We start from the raw sequence: 19,951 nt of genomic DNA, 5'->3' as shown, positions 1-19,951 counted from the left end.
CCCGTCGCCACGCCTTTATTGGGCGCTCAGCCCCGGGACGCACTCGGAGCAGGGCCCCCCCCCCCCACGGGAGCAGGAACCGCGGGTGCTGCGGGGCCTGGGGGCGCAAGGCCCGGGGTGGGAGCCCGCGGCCGGCTCTGCGGCCCTCGGTGCGGGCCGGAGTGGGCGGGAAGGCTGCGGCTGGCGCGCGCGGTGGCTCCGCGCCGGTCACTTGGCGTTGAAGGCGGCGGAGCGCTGGTTCATTGGGTTGTCGGGAGAGCGCAGCCACTCCTTCTTGAGCAGCTGCTTGAGCTGCGACAGCCGCATGTTGGGGTTCTCGCGCTTCAGCCGCGGCAGCTGCGCCTCCTCGAAGGCGGTGAAGGCCGCGCGCATGCGCCGCTCCGGGTGCCTGTCGGCTGCCTCCTCCGCCACGCTGCAAGCGGGGGGCACCGGGGTCAGGGGGCGCACGAAGCCTCGCGGGGCGCGGTAGGACTGGGCGGGGAGCCCCCGGATTTCCCCGGGACCCGCACCCCCACCTGAGCACGGCGATGGCGTCCTCGATGGTGCGCGCCTCCACGCTGCCCTCCTCGGGCACGCGGCGGTTCACGTTCTCCTCCAGCGGCACCTCCAGGTGGCTCCGGGCTTTCTCCACTGGGGAGCGGAGGGGCGCGGGGGTGAGCACAGGTGCAGAGAGCCCCGGGGAGGTGAAAGCGCGCGCGAGGGGGCGCCCCCACCCCCGTGCCCACCTGGGTCAGGGGCCTCGCGGTGCTGGTGGTCCCGGCGCAGCGTCTCCTCGATCTGGGCACGCGTGACCTTGCAGGGCGCGGCCACCCGCGGGGCCCGGCCGCCCTTGAGCTTGGAGTCCTCCTCCTCCAGCAGCCGCTGCGTCTCCTTCTTGCGCTCCAGCTGCTCCAGGCGCCGCTTCTCCTTCTCCTCCTGGGGACCCGGACTGTCAGGCAGGTCCCGCCCCTCTCGCTTTGGGTCTCAGTTCTCAGTCCCCCAGTGAGGACTGAGCCCGGTGCTGGGTGCACGGGACCTGCTGGAGCCTGGGAACGGCAGGCACCAGGGCCAGAGCAGGGAGGGGCCCTTGGAGGACAAGTGGTGACCCGACCGGAGAAGGCCATGGAGAGAGCTGGGGGGCGGGAGAGGCCCGGCAGTGGGGCCAGCAGGTGCCAAGGCCCTGGGGCAGGATCCACCTGCAGGCAGGAGCAGCATGGAGGGCCCTGGGTGGGATCCCAAGCAGGGTCGGGGCTGCTTGCTGGCGGGGACAGCAAAGTGAGGCTGCCCAAGTGGACTGGGGACCTCGCAGGAGACCCGGGTTGGGGTGTCTCATGGTGCCTCAGCCCCTCAGGGAGGCCCGGAAGGCGGCTGGAGAGGGACATCCGGTGAGGGCTGGAATATTCCACCCCCTCCTGCCCAGCAGGGCCTGCATCAAGCCCCCAGCCCCCATGTTTCCTGTGCCTGTCCAGACGGACCCAGTGGGGCCGAGTGTCCCCTCTGTCCACGTGAACCCTGAGGCTCGAAGGGGGCTGACGGGTGGGGCACCTGGTCACCCTCCACACCGGGCTGCTCTGAGAAACCCCCTGTGCTGTGGTGGGGGTGGGGCACCTGCACAGGAGATGCTGCCTGGGAGCCTCAGTTTCCCACCTGCGCCTCTCAGGGTGTCTGCAGGCAGCCCCCAGGCCTGGCCAAGCCCCTCAGCCCCTGCCCCTGCTGCAGACCTGGGCCCATGCTTCCTGCCCCTCTTTGCCTCAATTTCCCCATCCAGAGACAGGCCCCGGGAGGAACCATGTGAAGTCTCCGGCTTCCCTCTCTGGAGACTGCATCTCTGGCAGTCACCACCTTTCCATCTTGGATTTGGTTTCCTATTCTATCAGTGTTTGGACAATCAATATCAAATGCAGACCTCTGTGGACCCAGCACAGCGTGGGGTGTGTGTGTGACATTCATCCCCCACTAAAAAGCAGGCGGACCCAGGCTGAGGGAGGAGTTGGCCTCCCACACTGGGCAGACGCCCACCAGGCACCTCCCCTTGGCCTGGCGCTGGAGCTCCTGGGGGTGCCCCCACCCATCCTCAGGCATTTTGGGTCTTGACCAGCTGGGAACGGGCTCTGCTGCAGCGGTTCCCTTTGGGGCCAGGGCTTTCTGCCGTGGAGCTGCCCCGGGTGCCCGCCCCACCGTCACAACCACCAGGCACCGCCCAACACCCCAGGGGGCTGCGCCAACCCGGGTGAGGCCCTGGTGGCACACGGAGAGCAGCCCACCCACCTTGCGCTGCTCCTTCCTCATGACGTGCTTGTCCTCGTCCTTCCAGTAGGCATCCTCCAGCTCCTTCTGCTTCCGGGCATCAGCGGCTGCCTGGGCCTCAGCCTTCCGCGCCCGGGCCGCTGCCGACTTAGTGTTTTCGCCCTGGAACTTCTTGGGCATCCCTCAACAGGCTACAGGGGTACGGCAGGGGCAGTGAGCGGGGCGGGGAGACCCCTACTCCCACGAGCCAGGACCCTGAGGCCACCACCCTCCGGGGCTCTGGCTGGAAAACGAGGCTCCAGACTTGTCCTCTCCTTTTGAAGCAGCCAAACGAGTGGGTTCTGGAATCGTGAAGCCCACCTGAGACAATGCACAGCTCGGTGGCATTTAGCAGCTTCACCAAGTGGTGCAGCCACCACTGCAAATCTCTTCCAGAACATTCTCCTCCCCTTGTCCCATGTACAGTCCATCCCTGTTTCCACCACCAGGCCCCGCAAACTCTAATCCATTCCGTCTCTGGATTTGCCCGTTCTGGGCATTTCCTGTAAATGGAACCAGGTACTGTCTGTCCTTTTGGGCCTGGCTCTCCCTCAGCGCTGGTGTGGATCAGAACTTTGCTCTGTTTTATGGCTGAGCTGTATCCTGGGTGTGGAAACCCCACTGCCTTTCTCCACCGTCCGTGGGTGGACATGTGGCCTGTTTGCCCCTTTGGGGTGCTGTGGGCATCTTCGGCCCATGTGTGGGTCCAGGCTCGGCCCTCAGGCCTCCCTCCCTGCGGCTGAGCCCCACACTCGGTGCTGACACCCCTTGCCCTGGGCAGGCAACCCCACGAGCTGCTCCCTTGGCCTGGCCCCGCTGGGAGAAGCTGTGACCTAGAACACAAACGGCTGGCACCAGCCCCGCCTCCCAGGCCACCGAGGAGACCTTCACACTCACCAACCTACCCAAGTCCCCCAAAGCCTCACTGTGGGGACTGGGGTTATCCCACATGGGGGTGGGGAAGCCAAGGCCCGGGGCAGATCATACAGCATGCTGGGGTTGTGAGCCGGGGTCTCTCCTCCGGGGCCTGCCTTCCAGGCCGGGGGGGGGGGGCAGTGTGCAGCCAGAACCAAGGGCTCCCCCTCTAGGCTGTGGGGCCCCGGCTCTCCTCGCCTGGGGGCTGGGCTGATGGCCCCTGGATTGTGACTCAGTCCCTTGCTGAACCTTGGAGAAAGAGGCCCAGCTGACCCTCCCGTCTCCAGGACCTGTGGGAACCCCAACACTGGCTCCCGTGTGCATGCAAGCTGAGCGAACCTCGTTTAACTCTCACGACCACCCCAGAAGGCGGCAGCAGAATGGGAGCCTTGCAGGTTCGGGGTGACTCTGCGGGGGGTGGGGGAGGTGGTTAGCACTGGGGCAGAGGCAGACACCAGGCCATGCTGCAGGAAAGGCGAGGAGGCCAGTGGGACAGAGCAGGTGGGCAAGGGGGAGCTGGAGGGGGCCAGAGGCTGGTGGACAGCTCTGGACAGGGCCCAGACACACTCCAAAGCCCCTCCAGCTGCTGTGTGGAGAAGGAGCAGGCTGAGACGGTGCCGAGGGGGGTGTGGGGGCTCTGGAGTTTGGCAGAGCAGGGCTGGGCTACGTGTCTGTCACAAACCATCTCATCTCAAAGGCCCAAGGCCACACAGTGGCTTCGTGGAGGGACCGGGATTTGAACCCAGGCCCAGCCCATCAAGTCCCCACCTTTGTTCCTAACCGCCCCACCACCACCACCCACTGGGTCCCGCTGTGCCCTGAAGTCACTGGGGCCAGGGGGCAACACACAGGGGCAGTACGTGGCCCCACTGTCCAGCCAAGATGCCGTCCAGAGGCCAGGGCAGAGTGGAGCTAAGAGGGGGAGGAGCTCAGCCCCAGGAGACTAGGGTTCGAGTCCCGGCTCTGCGGTCCTGACGGAGGTGCTCCCCTGAGCCTCGGTTTCCACACCTGAGACTGGGAGAGAATCCCAGCCCCTCTCTCAGAACGACGGGAGAGCTGCTGCAGGCGGCCACGCCAGCCCGATCCCACGCTCCTGCCAGCTGCTCCTCGGCCCCCTACCATGTACCAGACAGAAAACGCCCCCTGAACACCCCACGAGGGCACCAAGAGGGGGTTCACTGCCCGGGTTCAGGCTCCCGACAAAACTCCTCCCCTCCCTGCTGCTCCTCTAAGGCCACCTCGGGGCTCTGCACTGGCCGTGTCCCTCCCCTTTTATCCCAGTTTACTCCTGTGTTAACTTCGGGGCCCAGGCGTCGGCACCTCCAGGAACCGGGGGCCTCGGAGACACCCCCGAGCCTCGCCCAGATCACAAGCCTCTCTCGGAGCATCTCTCCGGGCCTCAGTCGCCCGGCCCGGGAAATGGGCACCGCCCCGCGGGCGCCGGCAGCGCCCCGGCCCCCGAGCACCCCACCTCCAGCCCTCCCGGGGAGGGGCCCCCAGGACGCGCTGCCCCCGCCGGGCCCGCCCGGACCCCGGCTCCACCCGCTCCGCCGCCGCTCCTACCTCCTTCCCCGGCGCCGGCCCGGTCGCGCCTGTGTGACGCCACAGGACCGGCGCTCCGAGCTACCAGCGGCGCGCCGCGCGCGCTGATGACGTCTCGCCCCGTCGCCATCTTGGTTAGGGGGACGCAGGCCCGGCCACTGGCTCAAGCCAACGGAATCGGCCCCTTATTTCTCCTTCCTCTTCTAGAAGTGGGTATTTGATAAACGCTCATCCCCTGAGCTTATCTCGGATGCGGGTGAGCCGCGCGGGGCGGGTACAGGCTCACAGCCTGCAGCGTTGCCTTTACCAAGATGGCCGATGCCCGGACCAGAGAGCGGCGGCGGCTCACACGCAGCGCGGCGGGGTCCCGGAGTCGCCCGGCCGCCAGGGTGCGCCAGAGTCCGCGGTCGCGGCTTTGAAGACCCTTTCCCGACCCGGGTGCTGTGGCGCCGGGGGCCGGGGGGCCGGGGGGCGGGGGGCGGGGATCCACACCGGCGCCCGTCCGGGGGAAACTGAGGCCGGGGAGGCCGGGATTGAATGTGGCCGAAGTCTAGGTGCCAGCGGTTGGGGTCCTGCGTCCTGTACCCCCGCCGGGCCCCCGCCTGATCAGTGAACCCCAACCCCAACCCCAACCCTAACCCCAGGTGGCTCTTCCCCAGTGTGAGAAACAAGCACATTCCTAAAAGGAATAAACGCTCACCCCCTTGTGGAGAAGATCTTGCAAGAATCCGTGCCCAACCAAGATGTGGGGGCGTTGGCGGCAGAACCATAGACCCAGCAGAATTTATTCCCTACGCCTAACCGCAAGTCCCTCCCCTGTTCTCCATTGGCTGATACTTCAGAGGTTACATTCTATTCCACAAGCCTAACTAGCCTGCCCAAATTGGAAACTATGAAATAAGTTTCCCTGGGGAATTTGCAACATTTGGAAGGGTTGGAACAAATCTCCACTGCTGACTCTAATGGTGATGCCCAGGCCTCTTTAGAGCCAGTCTGGGCTAGTTTGGTAACAAGTTATGAGGCTGTTTTAGGAACCTCTACCCTTGAGTCTCCACCTTGCAAGGATAGTAGATACTGGGTGGATAAGCAGGGGAACTGACCGTAGATAGTGGGCTGATAAACGGGGACCGACCCTGGACTACAGTTTGTCTTGTTAACATTCTGCCAATTCCTGCACTGCCCCACCCCACCAGGCACACCTATCCTGTGTGAAAGCTAAACTTAATCTCATTCTCACAAATCCCCCTTTTTTTAAACTCTCTTTAGCTTTCACATTCCAGTCTCTCAAATCTCTGAAGAGCTTTCTCACATTCTTCATCGTATAAATCCTCATCTCTGAGGGGGTGTAAATTGTTTCGCGTGTATTGAACCAGCATTTGTTTGGTTAGGGCCATTTCAATAAGTCTTTGAGTCAACCCCGGGACACATGGGTTGATACAGCAGCCGACTGCTGTGAGTGCTCCAGCTACAGTGATAAGAGAGGTCAAGACGGACAACGTCACCCCTTTCCACTTTCCAAACCAGCTTTCCAACCATCCAGTGAGAGGATTATTAATACCTGAATTCCCTGCTAAGTCTTAGGATAAAGCGGTTAGACCTTGCAAAGCTTTGGTGATGGTCCCATTAGGTGCTGTATTATTTGGGATAAATGTACAACAACTGCCGCCAATCATTACATAAATGCCTCCTTTTTTAGCAAGCATCATGTCTAAGGCTGTTTTATTTTCCCATGCCATTTGGCTAGTAGCATCTTGCTGCTTTGTGATTCCCTTACCTGCATCTTTGGTCTAATTGATAAATTTTTGTTGGTTATAATATATGTAATTAATCCAGTCAACATTCTTATTAATCATGACCCATCAGAAAAAAATGACCCAAATCCTGTAGCTACCTGATTTTTAGCCTTAAACTTATTTGGGATTCTCTGTGGAACTCCTATACTGTCTAAATAGATTTGGTCATTGAAAGGACCAGGTAAACTTCTTTTCTCCCTTTTCTCTTGGGGTTCCACGTCCTCCCCTTTCTCAAATGCCAGGGTGAATGGGATGGCCAATTGGACGAGAGCACAGGTCCCTTCCACTTTTCAGGTAACACTGGTTGGAGGATGCCCTTCCTGCAGCACCACCAAAGGTCTGCTCGGGGTTAGACTGGAGAAACCGCCAGTACTATCCTCAGTCACATCCCACACTGGGGTACACGAGGCCATGGTCCTGAGATCCTGGAGCCCCTCTCCCCGTCCAGAGAGACAGGCAGAGTGGTTTCCTGGACCAAGGTGAGGAGCTAGCCTGGCCTTGGTGTTTCCACTCCTGATGGGAGGAAAAAGGGAGGACAACATACTGCAATTTTCACCAGGGGTAGTATTCTGGAAAAGGAGCACCACACACTTGAACTCCTTCTCATGCTTTTCCACACCAAAGGGAAAGGGCTCGATCCGAGCAGTGGGTCAGTCTGTTGCACAAGCTTCACAGTTACTTTTCTCTAGGCTCTGGAGTGTATATTTAACCCATTCTATCCAGGCATTTGCATCCCTGTATCCTGTTTCTATTTCTGTGGTTTGCTTTAAGTTTTCTGCTTTGATTATTCTAATACCTTGCCCCCTTAAGTATTACTGAAGGGCTAACTGGAGAGAATGTTGTTAATGACAAGCTTAATGGAGGGGAAAGGACTTGTAGATGGAATCTCCCCAGAGGATCTCTACCAGTAACCACTACCCCTATGCCATATACCCCATCATCTCCCCCACTGGTATTGGGTCATTTATCAGCTCATTTAATAGTTATTACCACTGGGTTGTATTGATTCCTGCAATCTGGTGGGGTATTACCTTTATAAAAGGTTATTTTATCCTTTAATTTCCAATGGGTTGGGCGGATCCAACTCGTATCTACAGCCCATCCCTTGTACTGGGTTGTCCTCCATGCATCAGCCCAAGAGAGGCAAGGGGAGATGCAGCTGAAAACACTTTTTACTGGCTCTGGGCATAGATATTTATCCCTCCCACTCAGCCACCGCTGGTACTCCAAATTCCCACAGTCCACTGCCTGACATGCATCAAACTGCACTGTTTGAAACTCTAAGCCCTCAGTTATATTTATTACTACTTTGACAGGACTCAGTGCATTCTGAATTGGGAACATTATGGCTAGCATAATCATCCCCATTCCTAGTCTGAGCTTTAAGCTGCCCATTCTTCCGTTTTCTAAAGCACCTGACCAAGTGGTGTGGAGACACAGGGCTTGACTGGCCCCCCACCTTTTCTGATATTCCCTCCCAGCTATTGTCTTTTTAGAGTGACCCTTAAGGGATCTGAAGTTGGAGTTATTTTCCAAGATTTGGGTGGAGTTGCTGGGTACTTATCTTCCGGTTCAGATACTGGTCTCTTTACTCGGGTGTAGTGAGTCCAGCCTTTCTCTGCCATCCAGACTACTGTTTCAGTTGTTAACAAAACTTGATAAGGTCCCTCCCAGGCTGGTTGAAGTCTGGACTCCTTCCATGATTTGATCAGGACCCAGCTGCCAGGTTGGTGTTGATGGACAGCAAATTCAAGGGGTGGCATCTGGGCCAGCAAACCAGGGTGCCTGAGGGATGACAGAGTGGGCGACAAAGCCAATACATAATTTTTAAGGAAGAGGTCCTTTGACTCTAAGGAAGGGAGATCTCTAGTTTTAGCCGCCCCACTGGGGCATCTCAGTGTAATTAACTTGAATAGTCTGAAATGGCCTAAGGCCTTGTTCCTTTACCCCATGTTCTTGTTTCCTTAGGACTTTCTTATTAACCCTTTGGCAAATTATGCATCATTTACATATTTGTTTAGCTACAGTATAAAGGCCCACACACCCAAAATACTTAAGAACCAGATCACACATGGTCTGTGCTCCCCGATGACTCCCCTGGTGTAAAACTGCTAACACGTCCCTCAGGTACAGACACCCCTGAACTCATTTACATGAAGCGCAGCAAGAATTTAGCAACATTTAAGGCTATTTACTGGTAAAAAGAATGGAGCAATTAGACTATAGAACAACAATAATTCAGAATAACCCAGGATTAATGAACAAAAAGGCTCACAATTCCCAAACACCCACTGAAAATCCAGTCTTCAATACACCCAGTTCAGTGATGCCTGAATGTAGTTGATTCACATATATGTACACCTTAAACACACACACAAGGTTTGCTGCCAGATGAGTAATAACCCACTTTTCAGAGGGAGGAGGACAAGCCTTGGTGTGTGGCATTTGACAATATAAGTGGTGCCTCTATTCCCACCAGAGCCAATTTCAAGCTAGCAACCTGCCATCACCAAACACAGAGCTGGGAAGAGATCTGCACCACTCACTGTCCTAAGTTCATTCGATGCAGCTTTAGTGAACCTTAATCTCTTTTACAGAAACATGTGCATACAATCCACTTGCACCCTGATTATGAACCTTTTGCTTTTGCCCAAAATACATCAGCAAAACTATACTACAAATCAAAAGAACACACAGCTCCTTATATATTTGGAACAGACAGAGACATACAACTTACACATACTCAAACCACTTCTATCTAACTAAGGGAAAACGCTGCACACAGTAAAATTCATATATACACACCCATAACCATACAGAACCACACATTATGCCTGTTTACAAGCATGTACAGCCAGTGTCTTTCATACTTTTAAATAAAGAGTTGTCTCATTCTCCACACTATTGTGAACCTGCACACAATTGCCCAGCTTTGGAGTACACACAAACTAGTATATGCTACAAAGACACAAAGAAGTATCTCCAGTCTGCCATAGATGAGTACACAGGAAATAAGCCAAGTCCCAAACCATACACTGACAAACTCCCACAGCTTTAAAGACTCCTACATAATCGTATCACATGCTTTTATTACATACAAATATAATTATCTCACATCCCTGTGTAAACACACAACTCAAACTTCCATTAGATACACGAATCTTCAACTCCCAGAATGCATACGCTAAAATATGCAAATGTGTCCACCAATACCTGTCCAGCCCCACATCACTTAAGTATACAGATGGAGAATCACACAAACCCCATGCCACAGAATCCTTAAATCTAAACATATATGGCACCCCACCAAACCCAGAAATTTCCTTACTTCCCTTTTTGTCCAGGGAAGAGACAAGCCAACCATGGCCTGAATTCCCTCAAGATCAATCCCCCCTCTTTCTTTCTAACTGGCCCCGACTACTTCTCTATCTCGCCCGTCTGTCTCCCCCCTGCTTCATCCCTAATCTCTCCTTGACCATGAGGTCAGCCGTGCTCATCATGGCCTTAGCTTTCTGCTTCTGCTTTTCCTCCTCTTTCTCACAAACACTTTCTGAGACTCTCTCAGTAACTCCTCCAATGGCTTATCCAGCCATCCGTCCATTTTTCGGATCTTTTTCTGAATATCAGGCCAAGATCCCTTTACATAGCTGACCTTTAGCATTCCCTGGGCCACAGGATTACTGGGATTCATTCCTGAGTATTTTGTCACCTGGTCCCTCAATCTTTACAGGTGGGCTGAGGGCGTCTCATCTTTTTCCTGATTTACCTCAAAGGCCTTACTTAGGTTCTGGGATTTGGGTACAGCCAATTTTATCCCCAGTATAACTAGTTCTCTAAGATCTTCCATGTGTGTTCTAGCCCCCTGATCATTATTATCCCAATTGGGGTCCACACTGGGGAACTTCTGCTCTGCTGCCCTCACCCCTTGTCCAGGGGGGTGCTGCCTCTCGCATTCTCTCATAGCCGCCCTCCTCACCATTCCCCTTTCCTCTCCCATAAAGAGGATGTTTAGTATGGACATAAGTTCAGACCAGGTATATAAACTGGGGCTAAGAATTGATCTAATTGTTCAGCTAGCCTCGCTGCATCTTCCATTAATGATTTCATTTCCCTCTTCAAGTTCCTTACTTTTATACACATCAATGGGACATTTACATAACCAATTTCTCCTGATCCAATAGGTACTTCTCTGAGAGGGTACAAAGACTCAGTGGGTTTATATACTCTCACCCTCCTTTCCTCAGAAGCCTCTGGAAACAGAAACAACTCCGAATATTTTTCTTACATTGTTCCAATTCTTTTCTAACTGTTGGTGGGGTGTAACCAGTGGAGCATTTGGCACCAATTGGCTCTCCGACTGCACCTCTGGTTGCCCAGAGATGAAGCCTGGTTCCATTGAATTTTTATGGTTCAACTGTTCCTGCCCCAGTGGGGAAGGGGAAACTTAAGGCAGGGGAATGGTTATCAAAGGATCCCAGGTTTCAGTTTCTAAAGATTCAGTCTCTGAATCTGGGCTCTTAACATTCACGGAATAAAAACTGGTGTCTTTCCCTGCAGCCAGCACATGGCATAGTCAGATTCCTCCTTGGTTTCTTTTTATTAACATAATGCATGAGGTCAGCACAAAACCATTCCTCATCTGCCCCATATTTTGGCCAGAATACATCGGGTGGCAAAATGCTTTCTCTTGTGCAAGCATAACAACAATATTTAATCATTTTCCGATCACTTTTGGCCCAATGTTTCAACATCCTCCCCAATGGACTATCCAGAGAAATGTTCCCTGGGGGACCCTACAGGTACCCCCTTCCCTTTACCCCCAGCCAGCCGGCTGCCTCTATTCCCCATTCTGAGTCTTGTCTGGGCGTCTTTCCCTCAGGATCAGCCACAGACTCACCAGAATGTCCCCCCCACCAAGGTAATACTTAATAGTCCTTTTTTCTTACCTTGGTCTGTGCACCGAGTTACCTGGTGGCTGTGAGGCACGTTTTCCCTCCGCCTTTTCTTGTCCACAAGCAGCAGACCCAAGCATCTGATCGCGGGTCTCACCAGCAGTCAGAGGTGGGCCCCCGATGTTGGAGTCCGAGACTGCTCAAACGGCGGGGCGTGCCTTCCCTTCCTCCATCCCGGGGGTCCTCCTCGGTGCTTTGGGTCCCGGACGAGCCCCCAAGAAGTTGTGAGAAACAAGCACTGTTCCTAAAAAGGAACAAACGCTCACCCGATTGTGGAGAAGAAAAGAATTTATTCAGGATCTTGCAAGAATGGACACCCAACCAAAATGTGGGGGGTTGGTGCACAGAACAATAGACCCAGCAGTATTTATTCCCTACACTTCACCGTGAGTCCCTCCCCTGTTTCTCCAGCGGCTGATACTCCAGAGGTTACATTCTATTCCACAAGCCTAACTAGCCCGCGCAAATTGGAAACATTTGAAATAAGTTTCCCCACAAATTTGCAACATTTGGAAGGGTTGGAACAAATCTCCACCCCTGACCATAATGGTGATGCCCAGGCCTCTTTAGAGCCAGCCTGGGCTAGTTTAGTAACAAGTTATGAGGCTATTTTAGGAACCTCTACCCTGAGTCTCCACCTTGCAAGGATAGTAGATAGTGGGCAGATAAGCAGGGGGACTGACCATGGATAGTGGGTGGATAAACGGGGACTGACTGTGGCTAGTGGGCAGATAGGCAGGGGGACTGACTGTGGACTATAGTTTGTCTTTTTAACCTTCTGCCAATTCCTGAACTGCCCCACCCTGCCAGGCACACCTATCCTGTGTGAAAGCTAAGCTTAATCTCATTCTCACACCCAACCCTAACTCTAGCCCTTTATCGCTTTACTCGTGGGTTAGCTGCAGGTGTCTGTATGTCCTGTGCACCCATACTTTAGGTTTTCCACGTTTTTTGGACCTCAGTGTCCTCCTGTGTAAACAGGGGGGTCCCCGGTCCAGGGCTGGTCTCACGGGGCCTGGCTGTGCAGACGAAGAGGGGACGGGTTAACCTCAGAGGCCCCAGATGTCCCCACACCCCATCCCCCCTTGGGGCCAGGAACGCTGCGCCCCAGCTTTTCCCAGCTGGTGTCTGCTCACCCAAGAGGAGGCTGGGGGCCCCCTGCTACCCGGGCACACGAGCGTCCACGCCGCTTCCCAACCAGGAGGGTCACTTGCAGCCTCCTCGGGGGCAGTTACCAGGCTCGGGAGACGGCCTCCAGGGCGAGCGGCTGCCGGCCCAGCTTTCTCGCTGTGCCAGCTCTGTCCTCACCATCAGTGGATCCCACCAGGATCCCGAGCCACATTTAATTGTCTCTTTGGGCCGGAACGCATCATCTCAGCGACCACTAGAAGCCGATCCCACCAGGAGATCTTCAAGTGAAGATTTTAAAGAATTCTCTAGAAACATACAGCTTCAGGGGTAAGCACCAAGCCGTCCCCTCCGGTGGTGCCAGCCAACGACTGAGGACGCCAACAGCTCCTGCCCGGAAGCCGGGGCAAGGGCACCTTCCAAGGCCTGTAATTGTAGTCGACACCCCTATTGAATGGCTGAAAGTCTCCCCAAAATTGCCTCTAAGACCATCATGCTGTAATACTGACCTGCTGTTGTTTCTTATGCCGCCTAAGAAATACCAAAACTCTCCTGCTTGGTTCTCACGACCACAAGCTCTGCTCTGGGTTTAACTGACAGCTGGTTCTCCTTTCCCCATGTGACCCTCCTACAAAAATCTATTAGCTATTTCTTTCACAGTTCAGAAGATGGATTTCCTCCTGTAGCACACGCTCCCCCACCCCACCCCCAGAGCGTGCGTGTCCCTCACGTGCTTCATTCCAAACTTCTGTCTTGTAAAAACTGGATCTTGGTCCATGCCAACAAAAGGCCTCTGCTGACGTCAAGCCCGGCCCATCGGGAGCGAACACGATTTGGGGACCTCTCCTGTGCTCCTTAGGGGCACCCCAGCTGCCAGGCAGGAACTGTTAAACTCTAGTTACAAAATGCCTCCACTTAAGGGACTGGCTTACTCCTGATAAATAAACGAAATAAACAATATTGCCCTCTGAGTGCCTCTCTGCTCCCCTCTCTCCTTCCCTGGAAGTCCCACAAACCAGTTGAGCTCCTGAGCCAGTGTTGACTTTCCTCTTAGCCGGCCAGGGGGGCTTGTGCTACAGCAAACACTTCTTGCCGAGGACACTCAAGGCCGGTGGAAACCTGCTGCGAGGCGGTGGGGAGAGGCCACGGGGTCTCGGGAGCAGCCCAGCTGGGTTTCAGGCATGTTTTCATCGCCTGGGTGTGGAAATCCGGGCTCCCAGATTTGGGGTTTGTGGGGGGAAGCCTGCGAGATGGGGACCACGGTTTTCATATCCTGGGGGTCGTGTCACCGTGTGACTCCTTCCTCTTGGGTGTGAGCTGTACTTACTGATCCACTTTAGGGAAAACTGCAGCGGGGGAGATGGGATTGGGTTTAAACGATCGTGCGTCTGTCTCGCTGCTTTCTCACCCACTCACACACGTGAGTGAGCAGGGAGGTAGTGCACCACCCACGGGACGGTGACAAAATAAGTGCGCCTTGTTTAAACTGCTGCGCTCCGGGGTAACTTGTTACCCAGCCGTGGCTAACCAACACAGGGCCTGTCATGAGGGCAAATTGAGGTTGTGTTTCTGGCACTGCCCGTGTCATGCTGGCTGGTGGATCCCCCCAGTCTTCCCGTCTACTGCACGGCTCGCTGGCACGTCGGATCATCCAACAACCACTACAAAAAGTGCCCTGAGGCCCAGGGCAGCCAGCTGCAGGCCAGCTCCCCGGACGGCCCCTGGTGGCAGAAGTGGCATCAGGGTGACGGGCTGGACGTCGTGGATTGAGGTCGTGCACCTGATTTTATCCGTCCTCAGCCAAAAGGAGGGGGCAAGAAAAACGTGCAGCCCCGATAGCCCTCGTCTGGGAGCTGACCTGGCGACTAAACATGAGGTTTCACAGACCCTCAAACAGGGCCTCACCGGCCGTGATGGGGGTGGAAAGCCCGGTGACCGCTCCGGCGCAGCATTCTGGTCTGGAAAACATCCTGAAGCTTTACGAGGTGCTGCTGGGGGCTGGGCACGTGGAGCTCGTTGTTGCATTTTTGCAACTTCTTGTGAGTTCATAATTATTTCAAAATTAGAAAATAAGAAAGAAAGACCCCTCCCTGTTTGCGTCTGAGCACAGAGGGAAGCAGGGACCGTGCAAACCACAGAGATGAGTGGCTGTCACCCCTCTCCCCAGGGCCGCTGCCCTGAGCCCCCTGCCCGCCCCGGCAAGCTCGCTTGGCTCGGCCCTGCTGCCTCCCAGAGAGAAACCAAGAAGCCCAAACAGGGACTCGCCCCCCTGCTGTCTGCACCCACCCAGAGCAGAGTTCCACCTCCCGAACCCTCCACAAAAATCACTCAAACCCAAACACCCCTCCATACCCCTTCCTCACCCACTCTGGCTGCAATGACCGTGGACACTCAGGGGGTCCCACACTGCGTGGCCCCCCATGTTGCAACAAGGCAAGAACCCGATCTCATCTCTCCGCAGCCCCTGGGGTGGGCACAGAGGGTCTGAGTGGGACCACGGGCAGCTGACCACATTGGTAAGGTTTCTGTCCCCAAAGCCCCCAAATTCCAGGAATCTGAGGTTTGAAGGTTGAAGATGCTTTTTGATTAAAAAAAAATCATTTTATGTATTTATTTTTTATTGTGATGAATTTCACATAACATAAAACTGATCGTTTTGAAGTGGAGAATTCAGGCACTTGGTACACTCGCGATGCGGTGCAGCCACCGAGGCAGGATTAGAATTAGGGCAAACTCCAGGGCGCGTCGGGCTGCGGGGAGGATGGCAGCAAACAGCACCCGGCCCCGGAGTGGGTTTTCTAGGATCCGCTTCAGCAAAGGAGGGAGACGGGGAGGGCAGCAGAGCGGTTAACAGAAAATCACAGAAGGAGCAGGACAGTGAAAAAGGAAACCCTCTCGCCCGCCACTCGGGCTGCACCATGGCCTTGACTTCTCGCAGTCCACCACCATCACGTTCCGGAACATTTTCGTCACCCCCAAAGGAGACCCCATCCCCAAGAGCCGTCATGCCCCGATTCCCTCCCCGCAGCCCTGGCAACCACTGAACCACTGTCTGTCTGTCTGTTCTGGACGTTTTCCATAAATGGGACCGGACGATACGTGGCCTTTCATTGCACCCCGGAGCAGATCAGCACTTCTCTCCTTTCTGTGGCAAAGGCTGGAGGTTTCTGAGGAGGATCCCCCCGCCCAGGATCCCAGCCCCCTCCCACAGGCCAGGGCCCTGACCCCGGGTCCAGGGCATGAACCAGAAGTGTCTTGTCATGTTTGACTTTGCATCTGAGCCCAGCAAACGCCCCGGGCCTTGTGCGGGATGGCGGGGAACGGGCCGAGCCCCTTGGGGACACAGCAGCCTCTGTTTGCTTTCTGAGGTCACCCTCAGCTCTGCGACCTCCCTGCGGCCCGTCCCCAGCCGGGCGGGGGCCTGCTGGCGGCGACAGGGCCAGGCTGCTGCCCCTTTCCCCTAATCAAACACAGGCCTCCCTCAGCCGCAGGACCCGGCGCCTCAAGCCCGTGCCACCCTAGCCAAGGGCAGGGCCCTCGCCACACCCGGAGCCACCACACCCCAAGTCCTGGCAGCTGAGGCTCCAAGGCCTCTACAGGGGTTCAGCTGGTAGCGGCAGAGCCAGGATTCAAACCCTGTTCCATCCAGTTCCAAGTCCCAAATCTTCGCCGCCGCACTCGGGTGAAGGGGAGGGAAGAGGGAGCAGGGCCAGGGTATCTATCAGGGCAGTGGACAGATTTTGTTCTGAGGGCGGTGGGAGCCATGGTGGGTGTGTGAGTGAGGGTCTGGGGAGGGGATCTGGGGAGCAGACACCCCCTTTCCCTGAAGCCCTGGCATCCACCCCGCCCCATGGGAGCCTCCAAGTTGGGCCAGAGCAGGGACAAAGAGCGACAACGCAGATGCCTCCAGGTGGTGTCAGGGCTTTTCTGGTCCCTGCAAAACATCAAAGCCGTTCCCTGTCCGGATCTTTCTTTTCCCGCTCGGAGCCCACTGTGCTGCCGGCTCGACCCACCTGGCAGAATTTCAATTTGCCGGGTCAGGGTTTGGGAGAAAGTCATGTGGACAACACAGAGATGGGCAGAGAGTGGGTGCAAGTGGCACAGCCACGGCTGCAAGACTCCACATGGCTGTGGGGTGGGGACGGGGGTGTGGAGGGCCCTGCCCCAGCCTGACCCTGGCCTCTGGGAAGGCAGGCAGGGGCCATGTCCTCCATCCTGGCACTGCTGCCCCGGGTGCACCTAGAGCCAGCTGAACCTGAAGCTGACACAGCCAGAGCGCAGGTGGGGGCTCTCCCCAAATCTGGGTTTGTCGCCCGGTGCAGCCAATGTGAGTCACACCGAATGGGTTAAGGAGGCAAAAAAAGGTTTATTTATGCCAGCGGGAAGGCATGGGAAATTTCCCAAATCTCCCCATCGTGATTTTTCAATTGGCTTTTATTCAATTGGCTTTTTATTAGAGACAGAGAGAGAGAAGCTTCTTGGGTAACAGGTAACAGGCTGGAGAACTTCAGTAGTTTTTATGTCAGTTATTTACTACTTCCTTTAGGATTTACTTGCTCCATGACAGCTGGGCATGGTGCTTCCGAGTCTGGGGTGACAGACGAAAGTACACTTGTGTCTGGGTGCAGACTTTGTGTTCACATGCTGATCCTCTGGGAGCCTGAGAGCTCCAGCCACAGCTTGTTCAGTCTTCAGGCCATGTTTGAAAGGCTCCTTCTGGAGCAGGGCTGTGGAGGATGCAGGTGGGGACTTACCTGTGTCCTGTTCATCCTGCCTTCCTCACAGGCCTCCCCCCTGCCCCAGGCCCCGGAACAAGCAAGAATCCGGGGCCTTGCTCCTGGCCTCACTGCTGAGATCAACAGGGGTGTCCGTGTGGCTGTGTCCCCTACCCCACCCTGGCCATTTAGGTGAGCACGAGAGAACAGGCCGGGGTGCAGGCACCCGGGTGGGAGGAGGAGCAGGTCTGGGGTCTGGGGGTCTGGGGAGCTGGGCTTGCGCAGATGTTCCAGGCAGACACCACGCAGCCCCCTCCTCCTTGTGATCAGCTCAGCCGCGGGGTACGGAGATGCCAGGAAGGGGTCAGGAGCCTCAGTGCATGCAAAAAATGCTAAATAAAACATTTGCAAATTGAGCCCAGCTGTGCTATCAAAAGACAACCTCCCAGGGGCAACGGGCCTGAATCCAGGACAGGGAAGTTCAACCTCAGAACACGCCTGGAAGTCATTGGCTCAGTGAAGAGATGAAAGGAGAAAATACTGAAAGGTCATCTTCTGTGGGCTAGAAAAACATTGGGTAACATTCAGCAACAACTTTGGATTTTGTTTTAAGATTCTTCTTCAGTGGAAGGCCAGATAGGGGCGACGATTCAAGAGGACGGCCCCCCTGGGGCTGGGAGGGGAGGCAGGAGCAGTGAATGCAAAATGCTGATACAGAGGAGGTGGCCAAAGCAATAAGACAAGAAAAAGAACAGGAGAGCAGACGATGCGACCTTCCACAGAAAATCAAAAAGAACAAACCAAGAGGGTTGACAAAACTGATGAAGGGGCTGAACGCAAGACCCAGGTGCAAACAGCTCTCTCTGAACTAGCAATTTCTGTCCAGGGTAAAGATGGCCCCATCCCGATGGCCACAAAATGTGTGATATGCCCAGAACAAACCCAATCTAAAATACACGAGGACTGCACAGAGCCAGCTTTTCCACTGGGCATAGGGGAGAACTGGAGTGAGTATTCCCAGATAGAAATCAAGACAACAGCATTTTCATCCTGGGTTAATTTTAAATTCAATGCAATGCCATTCAAAATCCAGCAGGATTTTGTGTTTTGTTTTTTCTTTTTAACTTTTTGGAAAGCTGAAAGTAAATGCGTAAAAATAGCCTAGAAAATATTGAAAGAATAAGAATCATAATGGGGGGCAATGGGAAATTGCCCTTTGTGGTGTTGGCCATTCCACAAAAGTGCGGGAATTTAAACAGTGTGGTTTAGACAGGACGAACAAACAGACCCGTGTGTGTTTGGGAATTGGGGAAAAAGCAGCCGGGGCCAGGGGTCGCCAGAAGAGAACGTGGAAAGCACTTCCAACAGGCCCACAGCAAGTGCTGAATGGTCATCAGGAGTTCCAGAATGTTCTTTTCTTCTGGGTATAAAGGCAAGTTGCTTTTAAAGTGGAACACACACCGTGGAGAAGATCCTGTGCCCTTCTTGGTTCTCTCTGGGACACAGACCCCGGTGCTCACGTTGGGGTGACCCTGCCCCTGGCCGCTCGGCCAGGCCTGGGGCATTTCCCACGGTCCGACTGGGTTCTGTCCCCTGGAGGGGTCACGTCCTGCTGCCCAGGCCATCGAGATGGACACCCGGCTTGTCCCCTCTCGGAAGCCAGGGGCTCCTGTGTTCTGGGGACAGAGCCCAGCGGCTGAGGGGCCCGTTGGTGGTGTCGTCAGAGCTCCGAGTCATCGTTGCTGCTCTGGTGGATCGTCCCCGGTCCCCTCCCGGGCTCAGGGCTGCAGCCACCCCCGGCAGGGCCGACTGGCTAGGAGCTGTCCCGCCCGGAGCCAACCCGCCCGATTTGCATGTGGTTCCCAGAACCGGCCTGAGCCCCGCCCCTCGGTACCAGGCTCCGCAAGGAAGTGAGGACGCGGGTTTCCCACTGACTCAGGAGACCCAGGGCGGGGCGGGGGTGGGGGGACCCGGAACGCACCTCGCTGGCCCCAGAGGGCAGCCCACCCTCTGCCCTGTCTAGACCCCCCAGCACTGACCCTGCCTTTGAATCACCCACCCAGGAACCCTGCCACGCAGTCCTGACACTTCAAATATAACATCTATTTTGTCAAGTTTGAACAAAACACATGCAAAATCTTGTGCAAAAATGTCCAAAGCAGCATGATTCACAACAGCTGAAAGATGGAAGCAACAAGTGTCCACGGACAGGTGACGGGCGAACTGGCTGCAGGGATATTCTCCAGCTGCGAGGGAAAGTGGCACTGGCCCTGCCCCAGGCGCAGGGGGCAGGCAGTGTGTGGTCACACACTCGTTCATGAAATACTCAGAATAAGCAAACTGAGAAAGATGGAAAGCAGAGGAGAGGTTCCCAGGGAAGGGAGCGGGGAATGGGCGCTGTTGCTGAATGAGTTGGAGTTCCGGTTCGGGATGATGCAAACAGTATGGAAATGGATAGAGAGTAGTGACAGCTCCACGGTCTCGCCAAAGTGCTCGATGTCAAAGAATTGTCCACTTGAAATTGTTAAAATGATTTTTATTTTGTATATATTTTCCACAATTAAAACTATAATTTTTTGTAAAGCACACAATGAGATACCACCTTATATCCACTAGAATAGCAAAAATTATAAAGACAGAC

General features: G+C 55.4%; 1 protein-coding gene across 1 annotated transcript; it reads right to left on the bottom strand.

Moving 5' to 3' along the window:
* Positions 1 to 4,813, bottom strand: CCDC124 (coiled-coil domain containing 124). Its single transcript, XM_037818561.1, has 5 exons — positions 4,744 to 4,813; positions 2,248 to 2,417; positions 726 to 915; positions 516 to 630; positions 1 to 412 (listed from the first exon to the last, which is right to left on the bottom strand). Exons 2-5 carry the CDS (start codon positions 2,404 to 2,406, stop codon positions 208 to 210), a joined length of 669 nt encoding a protein of 222 aa, XP_037674489.1. The 5' UTR covers positions 2,407 to 2,417; positions 4,744 to 4,813; the 3' UTR covers positions 1 to 207.
* Between the last annotated feature and the right edge of the window lie 15,138 nt (positions 4,814 to 19,951).

This window comes from Choloepus didactylus, chromosome 25 (genome assembly GCF_015220235.1).
Source record: "Choloepus didactylus isolate mChoDid1 chromosome 25, mChoDid1.pri, whole genome shotgun sequence".
NCBI classification, from domain to species: domain Eukaryota; kingdom Metazoa; phylum Chordata; class Mammalia; order Pilosa; family Megalonychidae; genus Choloepus; species Choloepus didactylus.
Note: the sequence above shows the minus strand (reverse complement) of the source record. Positions and strands in the feature narration are given on the sequence as shown.